General features: G+C 48.0%; 4 protein-coding genes across 4 annotated transcripts; 1 reads left to right on the top strand and 3 right to left on the bottom strand.

Moving 5' to 3' along the window:
• Positions 1-612: 612 nt before the first annotated feature.
• COCVIDRAFT_115821 (hypothetical protein) lies at positions 613-828 on the bottom strand (the record flags this gene model as incomplete). Its single annotated transcript, XM_014694819.1, has 1 exon — positions 613-828. A coding segment is annotated over one exon (216 nt), but the record flags the coding sequence as incomplete, so codon positions are not given.
• A 747-nt stretch (positions 829-1,575) lies between these two features.
• Positions 1,576-2,149, bottom strand: COCVIDRAFT_43135 (hypothetical protein; the record flags this gene model as incomplete). The annotated part of the gene is made up of 4 exons (XM_014694818.1): positions 1,576-1,604; positions 1,660-1,776; positions 1,973-2,024; positions 2,069-2,149. The coding sequence occupies 4 exons, from the start codon at positions 2,147-2,149 to the stop codon at positions 1,576-1,578; spliced, it is 279 nt and encodes a 92-aa protein (XP_014550304.1).
• A 728-nt stretch (positions 2,150-2,877) lies between these two features.
• COCVIDRAFT_115815 (hypothetical protein) lies at positions 2,878-3,912 on the bottom strand (the record flags this gene model as incomplete). The annotated part of the gene is made up of 1 exon (XM_014694817.1): positions 2,878-3,912. The coding sequence occupies one exon, from the start codon at positions 3,910-3,912 to the stop codon at positions 2,878-2,880; it is 1,035 nt and encodes a 344-aa protein (XP_014550303.1).
• A 1,960-nt stretch (positions 3,913-5,872) lies between these two features.
• On the top strand, positions 5,873-16,918 carry COCVIDRAFT_115817 (hypothetical protein; the record flags this gene model as incomplete). The annotated part of the gene is made up of 1 exon (XM_014694816.1): positions 5,873-16,918. One exon carries the CDS (start codon positions 5,873-5,875, stop codon positions 16,916-16,918), a length of 11,046 nt encoding a protein of 3,681 aa, XP_014550302.1.
• Positions 16,919-17,680: the final 762 nt, after the last annotated feature.

Genomic DNA, 17,680 nt, shown 5'->3' with positions numbered 1-17,680 from the left:
CGACGTATATAGTAGCTGTAGTCAAAATGACTAGGGAGCGTCTTAAAATATAGCTTTAAGAATTAGTAAATTATTCTGTCTAAAATTCTTATATAAATACACCAAAATTTGCGACTAAAGTATTTTATTGCCCTTGGGGTGGGCATTTCCCTTGGGGTGGGCGGGCCGTGCAACGCACGGCCAATTTTTTGAAATTTTCCATATGGAACCGTTGGGGCCGAGTATTACCCGGTGGATATAACTCCCACGACGCTGCACAAGCCAAAACTTTATCAAAGCTTTATTGAAGTAGACTGCGTGTATTACGCTCAGTCATATTGCACCGCCTATACCGCCTTCGGAATGTCTCAGCCACTTTAGCGTGTAACGGCTGCTTCGGCTACTTCTCATCACTACGCATCCCAACCATCAAGGTCCCCGCTACCTGAAGCCGCCTTTTTTTATGCGATTTACATAGCATAGCGGCCTCATTTTCTGCCTTGTACCTTCTCAAAGGCCCCTACCCACCATAGAAGTCGGTGGACTACCTATAGATCTCTAGATCCTGGTCATAACAATATCGATCGCCAACCTAATCCAAGGGTTACTACTATCGCTTAAAGTTTGCGACGATTAGGCCAAGGCGATGTGAGCACTCGGGCAAACCTTTCGTAGATCCGCTAGTAACTGATATCTTGCGCTCCCCCGCACTATCGACGATACTACACGGACCATAAAGAGCGGAGAGTGGAGGAGGTCTGTGATGCATCCCATCCGATGCCACACACGCTGAAACATCCAATACACATGAAAACTAATGTATCCAATTTTCAACGCGCTCACAACTGCAAACCATCATTGTCAGCTATTGACATAATAGCGGTTTGCAGCAAACCGGTAATCGTGAGCCAGCTTAGGGGAACAGGAGAGAGAAAGAGAGAGAAAGAGAGAGAAAGAGAGAGAAAGAGAGAGAAAGAGAGAGAAAGAGAGAGAAAGAGAGAGAAAGAGAGAGAAAGAGAGAGAAAGAGAGAGAAAGAGAGAGAAAGAGAGAGAAAGAGAGAGAAAGAGAGAGAAAGAGAGAGAGAGAGAGTACGTAGAAAGCAGGGAAAATGTTAAACGAAGAGCTATAATTAATCTTCAATAGGCACCTTCGTATTTATACAGTGTGCTCGGCGTATATATACATATCTCGTCCAAGGCACATAGTTACAATATTTAGCTTACAGTAAGCGCTCTAGATATAGCGTTATTCAAAAGTTGAAATTCACGCTATTCCTACATGGTTTTGGTTAGTAGAAGAAGTCACGGTCGCGAGCGATGCAACGAGGATTCAGGAAGGTAGTTGACTGAGTTTATCGATGGATAACGTAATGGCGCATAACAGAAACACTTTCTTGCTTACGCCATGGAACACGCCTTTTAAGAACTTGTAAGAACTTTCGTGCTCGTCGGGCAACACTTCTTCTAGTGCTTGTCCGACTTGCTATATTCTCTTCAGTCTCTCTTAAAACCGCACAGCATGGTGTAAATAATTCAAAGAAGTTCCCGTGAGAATATTAAAAACGAGCTAGCTAAGTTCGTTACAAGTCCTATCGTCTATGCGAAGAGAAAGATCTTCACAATAACTAATATTATTGTAAAACCAAGATTCTAGATATCTCGGGTGGGGTTCAAAGTTACGTGTACTCTCGACAGCCGCGTCGTGAGCGTCCTTCGCAGGCGTCACGCTATCTGCGCCCTTGGCGTACGTAGCGCTGTCTGTTTCTATTGTATGGTCGGTCAATCTGGTGGACCTAGCTATAATATGTTACTATAGAGCCGCAAGCTTAACAAGGCACGTAATTACCCTCTGCATATTTGAGGTTTCTAATCACCCTACTTATACGCTATCCTACTAGTTTAATGCTAATAGCAGGAATGCCTTCGCCTACGAGCTGCGTATTGATCATTTCAGTGATTTCGCACTTTTAGTTGTATGGAACCCTGCGCCAACAAAGTTTATGATCTTTCTTACGTAGCTTATGAGCGGCGTCATTAGTAATGTCCTACTTTAGTTCATAACGCTCTTCTTCTAGTACACTTAACATACAATAAAACACTCCCATTGAGGGTCTGAATAGCCCGCTGCAATACGAGCTTCTTCCGCAGTTGCTCTATCGGGTAATCGCATTGTGTCGATACAGAAAATGAGGCCGCGCATCGACTGAAAGGCTGATGTTGGGCATGCCCCATTTGGTCATACTACGTACGTACGTATTAGCTTAGCGCCGAACCCTTGTCCTCGTGTATCATTTTCGTATGCCGCCTCCGCACGATACCTGGCCACTCTCTGACCAGCAAGGGTCTATGTATGGCTCAGTGACGGACATGCAGCCGTATGGTATGGTGCATCAAATTTGGTGCATTCATTTACAAGCAATGGAGTGGGTAAAACCAGGCTGGCTGCTTTGAACGCCACACAAAGGCCCAGTCTTCTGCGTACTGAGAGCGCTAGCAACGGTGCTCATGTAGTCAATCTGGCCTTCACTGCTTCTTGGGTGCTCACATACACATATTCACGCACGCAGAGGCCAAAATGGGAATTAGGCGATGATTAGGTGTGTAGAAGGCGGCATTATTTGTAATCACGGGTAATATTGACGTGTTGAGAGGATCCGAGGCATTGCGCGACGTCGATGTGTCGCATGGAAAGGGCTACAATCCACTGGACGTGCTGGGTATAGTATGGCAATGCAAAACGGCTGAAGCGCTACTTGGTTTGATGTTCATGGATGACTTTGACACGTTTTCAGGATTAAGGCTGAACACCATACCCGCTTCACAATGAGACCTGGAGATTTTTTGAGCAGGTATTTTTCAAAACAAATGACTATGTACCAGAACGTGACTAGAATGATCTCACAACTTTACAGTTCGACAGTCCTTTTCTCTAGTACCCCCCTGTTTCTGGTTTGTGAGAACGCTCAGGATGACAGATGTCAGTGCGGAAAGAGCCTGATCGCTTATCTGGTAATGCGTAACGACTCGGTTACCCATCAACTTGATCCCATGCTTATGCCCAGCTTGGTTCCATTCACTATCAGTAACACCTGAGGCCCTCAGATTTAGCCATACAATATTTGTTTCCACGGGTCTGACTAGCTTTCCCCCCTTTTCAGTCCATAGCATCCCAATGGTACCTGCCAACGAATGACTTTTCTTCAAAATTCCTCTTATATCAGTCTGGCTCATCCCAAAATTCTCAAGAAGTGCTTGTCTTGCAGCTGCAACTAAAACTCCAGACTGACGCATACCACCGCCTATACTTTTGCGAATCCGGCGCAACCGCTGGATCGACTCTGCTGAACCGATGACCATCGCACCCATTGGTGCACCAATACCCTTGCTGAAGTCGACAGTCAGCAAATCAGCACACTGAGCGTATTCTGAGAGTGTACCACCCCCAGCTGCAATGGCTTCCCAAAGCCTTGCACCATCGATATGAACCTGTATCCCGGCTCTTGTAGCCCAATCTTTGACCCTACGTAATTCTTCTAGTGGTACCAAGCTTCCGTTTGAAGTATTTTCAATGCTCACAACTCTTGTTGGGCACTTGTGTACGTCATACGACAGGACGGCACTCTTTTGGATATCTTCTAGAGTCAAATAAAGATTGTTGCTTGGCCGCACAGTTTGCAGCATGGCTCCCGAAAAGTGGGAGATTCCGCCAGCTTCCCAGTGAACTATATGCGCACTTGCATCGGCAAGGATAGCATGTGGAGGTTGCCAGAGCAGTGTTCGTAAAGCTAGCTGGTTCGCCATCGTACCGGAGACAACAAATGCGGCGGCTTCGTGGTCGCAGAGATCAGCCACTTCTTGCTCGAAGTTTATTGTTGTTTCGTCTTCCATGTAAACGTCATCGTTCAAAGTGGTGCGAGCGATAGCACAAAGCATGCTCAATGAAGGTGTGGTAACGACATCGCCTTCGAGAAATTAGAAGAAAACAGCAGGCCCAGCGTTATTATACATTACTTCTAAAATCAAAAGCTGCTTTAGTCAGCTGTGGGGAGCCCCAATATTGATTTCGTAATCCAGAAAGACTGGAGTCTAATGATGATTCAGACATCTCCAGAATTCTCAGCCTTTGTTAAAGTTGGCAGACGTAGGGCGTTTCGTGAAGAAAGCGGTGGGCTCTAGAATAGCTTAACAGATGAACAAATGTATGCAGTACGTGATACATCAAAACATATAGAGCGATATGTGAATCTTTAGATGCGATCAAGACCGGCCGGGAGTAATCTTACTAGCCAGGATCTACTTGCGTATGAAACCGCTCTATAATTCAATGCTGACTTATACATGAACAGAAAGTTTATCTGTCACTCCATGTTGGAAGAAAGTTTTCGGTAAGCACTAGCAAGGATTTCCTAGACTTTACATAAACCAGGATGCAATAGTACCCCATGATTAGTCATAATTATCTAAACATGTTGAACATATAACATTCTCCGAGTTAATTCATATTGTATTGACATGTATCCATGGATAACCCTGTCCTAAGTCATCAAGATAAGCTAGGATTGCGAGTTTCAACACCTGTCTGACGTAAAGTCATAATTGACACGGTTAGGTTGTGAAATACGGAGTGATATTCAAAAATATGTATACTGTTGTCGCACAACATGATACGTTGATTTAGAGACTGCTTGCGGCTCCCGTGGACTGAAAGGTTGGCGCTCGCCAATAACATCTGTTCATCGGCTTCCATGATATAATACACCTTGTTTTATGAGTGATGCTAGTGGGTTTGAAAGAGCAAAGTACGGTGTGGAAGCACAGCGCTGTTTGTCGGAAGTGACGCGTCTGCAGTGACATCAGTGACTACTCCAAAATTCGACAGGGTCGATCTCCAAGTGCAAGGAAGTCTGGGTCCTCGAACTTCATGTCAAGTCTTTCTTACGCACGGGGCTAGCGATGCAGGGTGAGGGCCTGTTCGGTTGCGCGGTTGCGTTTTGCGTTTTTGTTACCAGATTTGGGGTAGGTTTTTTTGAAACCGATGCCGTGTTCGGTAGTAAAGCGCAGCCCAAGTCTGGTAACAAAAAACGCAAAACGCAAAACGCAACCGCGCAACTGAACAGGCTCTGAGATGATTTTGTAAACACAATTTCCATGACCTACTCATCTTGGCAAGAATGAGTTGGAGGATTGCCAGGATAAGTCGCTATTCGCCTGCCAAGCCGTTGGAGACAAATCTAGCGAGGGGCATTCTCGTGATGGGGCGCAACCCAGCGTTGAACCATCACGAACCTTACTCATTCCATTAGATCTGATTGGCTTTCAGTATATATTCTGACTTCCCGTCACGCTTAGTTATTGGCCCAGATGCGGAAATGACCGGAAATGACAGGAAAGCACGACCACAATCTCTGACTGCGCTACGAACGGGACGAAAGCCTAGAATAACTTTTTAATCTCGAAACCTGACGTTTGCATACGTGTCATCGACCGTAGTCTGTCGGAGTAGGGGCACAATGCCTTTGTCGACTTGTATGCGAATGGACGTAGCCAGCCTTATCCATGCAAACGCATCACCATGTCCGGCCTTTCCCAAAAGAAGAGCAGAGCTTCATGGAACATCCAATGGCGCATGCTGATAGACCCTAGCTGATGCGGCTTCAACAGCAGTACACACTGGCAGATCCTTGATATCCAATCAATCCTCGGAGGAACGCTGTTCCAGGTAGAGCAACCTAGCTGATACACCTCAGAACGACTACATAAGTAGTCGGCTAAACCTGACAAGAAATTCTATAATGGAAAGACTTCATATTCATATTCACCAAACTACTGCCTATTACCAACAGCATCAACACAAGGAATAACGCTTTGACAAGTAACACGAACCCGTCGCGCCATGGGAGATCTACAGGAAGAACTACCAGATATCAACGCCCAGGATCTTGAGAAGATATGGACAATGAACAAAGAGATCTTGCCAGTAGCAGTGGATCTATGTGTGCATGAGCTGTTTGCAGAACAAGTAAAGGCACGGCCTACTGCTCTAGCTCTTTGCGCATGGGATGGCGAAATGACTTACGGAGAACTAGACAAGCTATCCAGCCAGTTAGCAAACTATCTTATCCACAGCCTAAATGTCGAAGCTGAAGAGATCGTGCCGCTATGCTTCGAAAAGTCTCTGTGGACAGTTGTAGCTATGCTAGCAGTGCTCAAGTCTGGTGGGGCTTTTGTGCCACTAGATCCTGATCATCCAGCCAACCGACACGAGGAGATCTTCAAGCAGACAGGGGCTAGAGTAGTCCTCACATCGGTGCAATACGGGATGCTGTGGCCGGACTCAGCTCGCCATGTTGTTCCGATTGGTGAAGCCTTCGTCAGTCAGCTACCATCTACCGAAAACATGAAAGAGGCTACAGTCAATCCAAGCAACATAGCTTATGTCATGTTCACGTCCGGAAGCACTGGAATCCCAAAAGGTGTTGTCTTGGAACATCGCGCAGTCTCTACAAGCTGTCTAAGCCATGGGAAGGCAATTGGAATCAAATTGGATACCCGAGCCCTTCAATTCGCTACCTACACGTTTGATGCATGTATAGCTGAGATCATCACACCGCTATTACACGGCAGTTGCATCTGTATCCCTTCTGAAGACGATCGACACAATGCTCTATCGGAGGCAATCAACACCATGAATATAAACTGGGCACAGCTTACCCCAACTGTTGCACGACTACTAGATCCTCAAAAAACTCCATCAATAAGAACACTTGTTCTTGGAGGAGAAAGAGTAAATGCTGTTGATTGGGAAAGATGGGGGGATAGCGTTGAGAAAATCAATGCATATGGTCCCACAGAGTGTGCAGTTTGGTGTACTTCGTATACCAATGGTGCTTCGGGTTACAAGCCAGGAATCATTGGTAAACCTATTGCTTCAGTCAGCTGGGTCGTTGACCCAGACGACTGTAACAAGCTTGCCCCGCCTGGTGCGATTGGCGAACTGCTAGTTGAGGGACCGATCCAAGCACGTGGCTATCTCAACGACATAGTAAAGACAGAGGCTGCCTTCATCAATAATCCTTCCTGGCTAGTGGCTGGCAGTAAAACCTGTGCTGGTCGACAAGGCCGGCTGTACAAGACGGGTGACCTAGTCTACTATAGCTCAGATGGCAATCTGATATACGTAGGCCGGAAAGACAGTCAAGTTAAAGTTAGGGGTCAACGCGTTGAGCTTAGCGAGATTGAATATCACCTGCATGAATGTATGGCCGAGGTTAAACAGATGGCAGTTGAGGTAATCTCGCCAGCGGGTGACAAGGATAAGGCGATGGTAGCAGTTTTCCTGGAGCTGAATGAGGAGACATGTGGCACTTATCATGTCAGCGAACCATTCGGAAGCAACCCCGTCGTGCGATTGGCCTATATGGACGACATTGACATAGAGTTGTTTCAACGATTGCCAAGCCATATGGTGCCTGAAGTGTACTTTGCGATAGCAAGACTTCCGATGACAACATCTACCAAGGTCGATCGGCGACAACTGCGGGAAATTGGGGCTTCGATCTCAATCCAGCAGCTATCAGAAATGCGTACGAGCAGCCAAGGCTTTGGTAAGCGAGCTGCAGAGACACAGGTTGAACGGACAATGCAACAGCTATGGGCACAGGTGCTAGGCATCGAGGCGAGCCGTATTGGCCTGGACGACAGCTTTTTCCGCCTAGGTGGTGATTCGATCAGCGCCATGAGGCTCGTCGCCGAAGGACGCCATCTCGGTTTCAACCTAACAGTCTATGACATTTTCCACGTTCCACGGTTAGGCCATCTGGCCAATCAGACCATGCATCACCTCTCGACTGGCCTCAGTGCCATCACAAGAGGCGAATATTCTGGGCCAGTCGCCCAGTCGTTTGCTCAGAATCGGCTGTGGTTCCTGGAGGCGCTACACCCAGGTCTGGGCTGGTATCTTATGCCAATTGCACTACGCATCAATGGTCCTCTTCAACTTGGCGTACTCAAGACTGCACTTCAGACAATAGAACAGCGACATGAAACGCTGCGGACGACCTTCTCTACTCACCGTGGTACAGGCGTACAGCTCGTTCATCAGTTCTGTGACGAAAAAGACGTTACCATCATTGAAGTCCCTTCAAACGACAAACACTATCTCACAGATGCATTGCAGAAAGACCAGACAACACCTTTCTATCTGCAAAAAGAGCCAGGATGGAGAGTGCGCATCTACCGACTGAACGAACAGGAACATGTGTTATCCATTGTAATGCATCATATTGTCTCTGACGGCTGGTCATTGGATGTGTTGAAGAAAGAGCTGGCTGTGCTCTACGCTGCTGCTGTCCGTGGAGAGAACCCGACCTCGCGGCTATCACCTCTACCGGTCCAGTACCGCGATTTTTCAATGTGGCAAAGAATGCAAGAGCAGATTCAAGGCTACCAGAAACAGCTTGAATATTGGGTAGCTGAGCTGCAATCAAGCCGCCCAGCAGAGTTTTTGTGCGACAAGCCTCGACCGACGACCCTGTCTGGCAAGGCGGGCGTACACAAGATCAGAATTGACGGTCAAGTTTACAGCAACTTGCGGCGGTTCTGCAGAGCACATGAAGTGACTCCGTTTGTCGTACTACTTGCTGCTTTCCGTGCTACGCACTATCGTTTTACTGGCCAAGCAGATGCAACAATTGGCACTCCCAATGCCAACCGAGATCAGTGGGAACTTAGAGACATGATAGGATTCTTTGTGAACATGCAGTGCATTCGAATCAAGGTTGAGGACGAAACGTTCAAAGAACTCGTACAGCAGGTCTATAGCACAGTAGTGGCTTCGCTCGCCAACCAAGATGTGCCTTTTGAGAGAATTGTCTCTACGCTTCAAAGAGATAGAGATATCTCTCGCAACCCCCTCGCACAAGTCGTCTTCGCGGTTCATGCGCAGAAAGACCTGGGTAAGCTTACGCTAGAGGGTGTCGAGACCAATATCATGGACGTTGCCGCTACTTCGCGATTCGATCTCGAATTTCATTTCTTCCAAGAAAGAAATGGCCTACAGGGCTACATATACTTTTCAGAAGACCTCTTTGTTCCTGAGACGATGGTGTGCCTGGGGTCTGTTTTTCAGAGTTTACTCAACCAATGTCTTGCCAGACCTGAGACCAAGATTGCATCGACGCAGCTTATGACTAACGAGACATACGCTCAGCTCCACCAGATGAAGTTGCTCCAAGTAGACGAAAGGCCTGGCACTCGAGAGTCAAGCATCGTCGACGTCTTCCGCGAGCAAGCTGCTGCGTTGTCTTCCAAGGTTGCGATTAAGGATACACGTGTGGAGATGACCTATCATCAGTTAGACATCCAGTCAGACAGACTCGCTCAAGCGCTCATGACGAGGGCACTGACTCCTGAAACCCCGATAGGAGTTCTTTCACTCCGAAGCTGTGAGACGATCGTGGCCTTTCTTGGCATTCTAAAAGCAGAATTAGCCTACGTTCCTTTTGATGCGAAGGCACCAGCAGAGCGGATGGAGTCTATTTTACCATCTTTTCAAGGACAGAGACTCGTACTAGTCGGCATGGATGTCGAAATTCCTGTTCTTACATCGGAAAATGTCGAGTTTGTACGCATCGTCGACATGCTGAACGAGGCCACTGACAACAGTCTCGCACGGCGTGCTTTGGGAGGCAATTCTAGTCCAGGACCATCCGCCAGCAGTCTTGCTTACATTATCTTTACCTCAGGCTCCACTGGCCAGCCCAAAGGGGTCATGGTAGAGCACCGTGGCATTGTGCGCATGGCACAACATGATCGCATCACAGATTTCCAATCAACTAAAGCTACAGCGCACATGGCAAACCTTGCGTTTGACGGATCATCGTGGGAGATATACACCTGTCTCCTAAATGGAGGTACTCTCGTCTGCATCGATGCTAGCACTGTGCTAGATCAGGATGCCCTACTCGAAGCCTTTACTCGACACAGTATTCGAATCGCCTTCTTTACCCCTGCTCTCCTTAAACACTCTCTAGCCGCATCTCCGCGCACAATTAGCGCACTTGACGTGCTTCTTGTAGCTGGAGATCGAGCTGACCCAGGAGATATGTTCGTAGCACAGAGCCTAGTGAAAGGTAGGGTAGCCAACGCATATGGCCCGACTGAGAACTCGGTCATGAGTACATTGTACATTTTGACCGAAAACGAGAAGTTCATAAATGGTGTGCCTATCGGTAGAGCTATCAGCAGCTCGGGCGCCTATGTCATGGATTCTAAGCAGCAGCTCGTGCCACTTGGCGTTATCGGCGAGCTGGTAGTAACTGGAGACGGTCTTGCGCGAGGATACACAGATTCTAAGCAGAACATCGATCGCTTCGTTACGGTCACTATTAGCAGCACTACAATGCGAGCCTACCGGACTGGTGACTATGTGCGGCAGCGACCCATAGACGGACAACTTGAATTCTTTGGTCGCATTGATGGACAGGTTAAGATCCGAGGCCACCGCATTGAGCTTGGAGAAATCGAAAGCGTCCTTTGTAGCCACAGATACGTGCGCGATGCTGCAGTGGTGTTGGCACAGAAGGACCAAAGCGACCAAGCGCTTTTTGGCTACGTCACGCTCAAGCAAGATGCCAGGATGATAGAGAATCAGGTTGAAGACAGCCGCCAGCTGCAGCATGTCAACGAATGGGAAGAACGCTTCGATTCCGAAACTTACGCTCTAATCGATGGCATCCAGCCTGAGACTATTGGAAGAGACTTCGTCGGCTGGACATCCATGTACGATGGGAGCGACATTGACAAGGCCGAGATGAACGAGTGGCTAGATGAAACTATTCGTGCCATCTATGCAATCACTAATGGCCAGCCAGGGCACATCCTAGAGATCGGCTCAGGTACTGGGATGATTCTTCTCAATCTCAGGGACAGTTTACAGGGCTACGTGGGACTCGATCCGTCCGAAAAGGCCGTCAAATTCATCATGGAGACGGCCAGGTGCATCCCTTCGCTCAAGACCAAGGTGTGCATGTACCAGGCCACAGCAATGGACACTAATCGCGTAGAACGGCCTCTCAAGGCCGACCTAGCCATTCTAAACTCAGTTGTGCAGTACTTCCCTAGCCAAGAATATCTATTCCGTGTATTAGAAGATTTGCTCCATGTTGAGGGTATAAAGATGCTATTCTTTGGGGACATCCGATCTCATGCGCTGCACCGAGAGTTCCTAGCAATGAGAGCGCTGCGGATTGCGGGTGAAAGGGCGGAGAAAGAAGACATCCTGCGCATCATGGAAGATATGGAGCAGGTTGAGCGCGAGCTGCTAGTCGATCCTGGGTTTTTTACTTCTCTACCAAGTCGTCTACCTGGCCTTGTTGAGCACGTAGAGATCCAGCCTAAGAAGATGAGGGCAACTAACGAGCTAAGCTGCTACCGTTACACCGCAATCGTCCACACCAAGTACGGAAGAGCACTGGGCAAAGAAGTGCGACGTGTCGCTGAAAGCGAGTGGATTGATTTCGAGACACAACAGCTGAGTCGTTCATCTCTCTTACAGCGACTAAAGAATATCTCTAGCGTGCACACTATAGCCGTCAGCAACATTCCATACAGCAAAACCATCTTTAGTCGATGCCTTCTAAGCTCCCTGAACGGCCAAACGCAAGTCCAGAGGGATTGGATTTGTTCAGTTCGCCAACAGGCTGACCAAACACCGTGTCTGTCTGCGACGGATCTAATAGATGTAGCTAAAGAGGCTGGCTGCCGTGTGGAGATCAGTTGGAGCAGACAGTACTCTCAACGTGGGGGGTTAGACTGCATCTTCTACTCTTGTCAGCCTGGTGATAAAGCATCTCGAGCGCTGTTTGAGTTCCCTGGCGACCACGCGGATCGACCACAGCATGCATTTAGCAGCAGGCCGTTGCACCGGCAGTTTGTCAAAGAAGTACGATATCAACTGGAAGAAACCGTGCGGCTCCAACTTCCTGAGTACATGGTCCCGAAGTCCATTCAAGTGCTCGAAAAGCTCCCAATCAACGAGAACGGCAAGGTGGATCGGAAGGCTCTCACTCAGAAAGCACAACTCAAAACAAGAGGCACTCAAGGCACAAAGCGGCAGCCTAGAACGCAGGCCGAACGGACGATGCAGCAGCTATGGGCACAGGTTCTGAGCATCGAGACGAGCCGCATCGGCCTAGATGACAGCTTTTTCCGCCTAGGCGGCGACTCTATCACCGCTATGAAGTTGGTAGCCGTGGCTCGTGAGAAAGAAGTGGGAATCACAGTCGCGAACATCTTTCAGTATCCTAAGCTTGCAGAGATGGCAACTCGGGCTAACCAATGTGCTCCTATCCTTGGTAGCGACATTGCTCCATTCTCTCTGCTTGATTCCAGCGTAGATCCGGAACGAGTATGCAAAGAGGTAGCAGCTGTCTGCAACATGGATCCAAACCTCATTGAAGATGTTTATCCTTGCTCGCCGTTGCAGGAGGGCATGTTGTCATTAACGTTGAAGCACGCTGGCGACTACACCATGCAGTGTGTGCTGAAGCTGCGGGCGGATGTAAACGAGGATGCTTTCCGCGCTGCGTGGGAAGAGATTACTCAGTCTCTACTAGTTTTGCGTACAAGGATATTGCAACACAGCACACTTGGCCTCATACAGGCTGTCTTAGCGGAGAAACCAGAGTGGGTTGCGGCAAACAACCTAGCAACATACCTGAATCAAAACAAATCGTCACCTATAGAGCTTGGGCAGCCGCTCGTACGTTATGCGCTGGTCCGCGATCAGCAAACAAAGAAGCGCTGGTTTGTATGGACGATCCATCACGCTTTGTACGATGGCTGGTCGGTGCCTCGCATCCTGGGCGCGGTTAGAACGGTTTACGATGGTGGAGTTTTGGAGAAACAGCCTGGCTTCAACTCCTTTATCAGGTATCTGAGCAAGCTAGACCAGGACGCTACGGCAACATACTGGAAGGCTGCACTAGACGGCTGCACGGCTACGCCTTTTCCGCCACTAGTCCCTGGAGTGCAACAACCGGCTGCCGATTCGTTTGTGGAATATCAATCTCCACGGCTTCCTAAGGTGACCTCTGATGCGACACTTTCCGCTACTATCCGCGCGGCCTGGGCTATCCTTACCAGCCAGTATACTGGCTTAGATGACGTGGTATTTGGTACCACAGTAACTGGCCGCAACGCACCTGTGGCTGGCATCGAAGACATAATTGGCCCGACCATCGCAACAGTGCCCGTGCGAATACGCGTGGATAAAGGATGGAGTGTTCAAAGATTACTTAGGTCGGTACAGACGCAGACAATTGACATGATCCCGTATGAACAGACAGGCTTGCAAAATATTGCAAAACTAAGCCTGGACGCACAACACGCTTGTGGCTTTCAGACATTACTAATCGTTCAGCCGACTAGTGGCGAACTAGAGGTTAATGACAAGTTTGGGACATGGGAAAGTGTATCAGGGCTACAGGGCTTCACTACATATGCGCTTGTGGTTCAGTGTACGCTTGCTGAAAAGGGGTTACGATTCACGGCCAGCTTCGATGCGAGAGTTATTGACCGTTGGCGGATGGAAAAGATGTTACATCAGCTTAGCTTTGTTATGCAGCAGCTCACCACCGCCGACGCTGGCACAAAGATTGCTGAGATTGACACCACAACGCCCGAAGATAGGGAGCAGCTGTGGAAATGGAACCAGACGGTACCAGAGGCGATCAGTCGCTGTGTTCATGAGTTATTTGCGGAACGAGCAAAAGCGCGGCCCTCTGCGCTCGCTGTTTGCGCATGGGATGGTAAGATGACCTATAGCGAGCTAGCTAGGCAGTCAGCCCAGCTCGCAGGTTATCTTGTTAATCTAGGAGTAGGAGTTGAAGACATAGTGCCGCTATGCTTCGAAAAGTCTATCTGGACAGTCGTAGCCATGTTAGCAGTACTCAAGGCTGGTGGAGCGTTTGTGGCGCTAGATCCAGATCACCCAGCCAGCCGACACAAGATGATTCTCAAGCAGATATTCAAGAAGACAGACGCCAAGGTTGTGCTCACATCAGTACAGCATGCAAGGCTGTGGAAAGACTTGGACTTAGCTGGCAATGTTGTTGCAGTCAGTGAGGCCCTCATTCGGCAGTTGCCGTCCATCGAAATATTCGGAAGCAGTGTACAGCCACACAACACAGCGTACATTATCTTCACCTCAGGAAGTACCGGTGTGCCTAAAGGTGTTATTTTAGAACACAAGGCGCTCTCAACGAGTTGTTTAGGCCATGGAAGAGCATTTAGCATGTCGCATAACACTCGCGCTCTTCAATTTTCAGCTTACACATTCGACGTTTCGATTACGGAAATTATTACCACACTTGTGCATGGTGGGTGTGTATGTGTACCGTCTGAGAGTGAACGGCTAGATGGTATAGTAGAAGCTATGAATAAGATGGACGTTAACTGGGCGGTGTTAACTCCTTCGGTTGCGCGGCTACTGGATCCAAAATCCGTTCCCTCTCTCGAAACATTGGTTCTCGCAGGAGAGCAGGTCACCTCAGCGGATTGGAATCGATGGCCGCATTCTGTCCAGACAATAAACGGATATGGCCCTTCAGAATGCTGTATCTTCTCTACTTATCATGCGAAGAAGGAAGGCTATAACTCAGGCACGATTGGGAACTCGGTTGCTTCGACAAGCTGGATTGTACACCCTGAGAATCATGACATACTAGTACCGCCAGGGTCTGTTGGGGAGCTCTTGGTTGAAGGTCCAATCCTTGCACGTGGATACCTGGAGGATGAAGAGATGACTAACGCCATGTTTGTACATGATCCCATCTGGCTACTAGAAGGGTGTAAAGACTATCCAGGCAGGTCAGGAAAGCTATACAAGACAGGCGACCTAGTTCACTACAATAACTCAGATGGTACCTTAGCATATGTTGGACGAAAAGATGGCCAGGTCAAGATACGTGGGCAACGGATTGAGTTGGGTGAGATCGAACACCATCTGTACGAATGCATACCTGGAGTCAAACAGCTAGCAGTTGAGACTATCCACCCATCTGGACAAGGAAGTCAGCCTCTACTAGTAGCTTTCTTACATCTCCAAAGTACCACTCAACACGCTGCGCTCATAGACAACACTGCGACCATAGACAACACTGCCAGAAACGAATTGGCAACACAGTTTATTCTCCCAGTCGGGGTAGAAGAGAGACTGGCTGAGAGACTACCAAAGCATATGGTACCTACAGTATGCTTTTCTGTTGCACAAATGCCTATGACAGCATCCAGAAAGACTGATCGGAGACGATTGCGGGAAATTGGGGCCTCATTCTCAGCTCAACAGCTAGTGGAGATGCGTACACGAAGTGAGGGCCCAAAGCGGCAGCCTAGAACACGGGATGAACGGACGATGCAGTATCTATGGGCAAAAGTGCTAGGCATCGAGGCGGAAAGCATCGGTCTAGATGACAACTTCTTCCGCCTAGGCGGCGACTCGATTACCGCCATGAAGCTCGTCAGCGAAGCTCACAAACAGTCTATTCGACTGAATGTTGCGGATCTCCTTCGCAATTCAAAGCTGTCATCTGTTGTTAGTCTTGCGCATCCAGAGCAACAATCAACTCTGGTAGATCCCAGTCCCTTCTCTTTGTTATCCTCAACAAGAAAGGATCACCTTTTCTCCAAGCTATTTGAGAGCGATGAGAGTTTGTGTAGCACCGACGTCTCCGACATACTTCCAGCGACACACATGCAACAGATTGTAATTTCTAGAGGTATCAGATCTCGACCTCTAGCCTTCAACTATCTTTTCCTAGATATGGGCCACCAAGTTGATATTCCTCGTCTCAAACATGCTTGCTCTACTATTGTTCAACATTTTTCAATGCTCCGGACAAAGTTCGTCTATCTCGAAGGCAACCTCTGGCAGGTCGTCCTTCGCAGCCCTGGTCTCCAGTTTTCGGAGTTTGAGCTTTCCAAACCTCTGGAGAAAGCATCAGATGATGTTTGTATGCATGACATTGCACAATCGTCTTCGATGGAACTACCAACATCCTTCATGTTGATCAAGAGCACAAACGGGGAGCATCGTTTAATCATTCGCCTTTCTCACGCACAATACGATGGGGTCTGTCTCCCCAAGATTGTGGATACGCTTTCATGTATGTACAATGGAGAGCCTTTCGGTCCTTCATATCCGTTTTCAAGCTTTCTGGCGTATGTACAGAGTCGACGTCCCGCCTCGGAGCTGTATTGGCGCAAGCTACTTCAAGGCTCGAAGATCATTAGGATTACTTCGCTGCTTTTTCATCAAGTGCCAGAACTTAACGATCAAAGTGGGATAAACATTGTAAGAATCATCAATATGCCGACGCTTCCCGAGAACTTGACGACAGCTTCGGTCGTCAGTGCTGCTTGGGCAATCACACTTTCACATATTACTGGGGAAGAAGACGTCACATACGCATCCATAGTGGCTGGCCGGAACTCCAATGTTCCCTACATCTCAGAGATTGTTGGGCCTTGTGTGAACGTTGTTCCAGTTCGTGCGCAAGTTCCACCATCTAAGACATTGACAGAACTCGCATTCTCAATTCAAGAGCAATACTTGTCACTTGGAGAATCGGATTCCATGGGGTTCAAGGACATAGTCCAAAGCTGCACAGACTGGCCAGCCGGCACAAATTTCGACTCAGTGATTCAACACCAGAACATTGACGAGAACCCAACGCTTAACTTCCCAGGTACAGATGGAAGACTAAAATGGTTTCAAACCCCTCATTTGGTGTCTGATATCTTGACTGTAATGTCACATCCGCAAAATGGCAGGCTGAAGCTGGTGGTTAGTGGTAACACTCACATCATAACAATGGAAAACGCGGACATGATAAGCCGGATGCTCTGTGACACAATCACCGGGCTATTCAATGCATCATAATCGCTGTAAGGACAAAAGTCTGGAAACCCATCAGCTCATCCCTCGCTTCACTCTGTTGGCTCTTCTTTACTCATTTATTGGTTTTATTCACTCTTTATCATCATAAGCTGCTTGCTGGTCGAAGTTTCTTTGTATTGCTTTAGATACCCTTTTTTCCATCATGTAGATAACTACGCCGCTAGAGCCTCTGCTACTAAGCCTTTGCACTAAAGATTTGCTGATCGCTCAATCGCTTTCCCTAGGCATAATTTCAGCCTAATGCGCCTTGTACATCTCTAGAATTAATATTATCTCCAACTGCATAATATCTATGATTACTAGTAGTATTATTGTCGTGGAGCTTTATTCATCTCCACCTGTGCGGGCCCTTGATTCATGAAATGAATGTGTATTACAAGTCTGAACGGTATTCAGACTTGTTGGTTGATTCATGAGTCTATATTCTTTTCCTCCCCCCAGTATGCCTTACATTATATTCATGTCTGAACAGCTTTCGGGCCTTCTACTAGCATACCTCCTGGTTGCTCCACTACATCATAACGTTGGAAGAAAGAAGCTTAAAAAGACTCTAGGCCAAGAAGGCTACAAAAGAATCAAAATGAGCAAGAAATAATAACGAAGAGAGAAAAAGGAGAGAAACACGCTTGCTTGTATCAACACTATCTCCTATTGTAACGGCTCAGCACCCGTTCCTACANATATCCGAACAGGATCCGAACTAGGGTACGATTCGGCCTAGTGGGAAAAACGACTATATAAACC

Source organism: Bipolaris victoriae (assembly GCF_000527765.1).
Source record: "Bipolaris victoriae FI3 unplaced genomic scaffold scaffold_206, whole genome shotgun sequence".
Taxonomy (NCBI): Eukaryota; Fungi; Ascomycota; class Dothideomycetes; order Pleosporales; family Pleosporaceae; genus Bipolaris; species Bipolaris victoriae.
The sequence above is the reverse complement of the archived record's forward strand: the minus strand, read 5'-3'. Positions and strand labels throughout refer to the sequence as shown.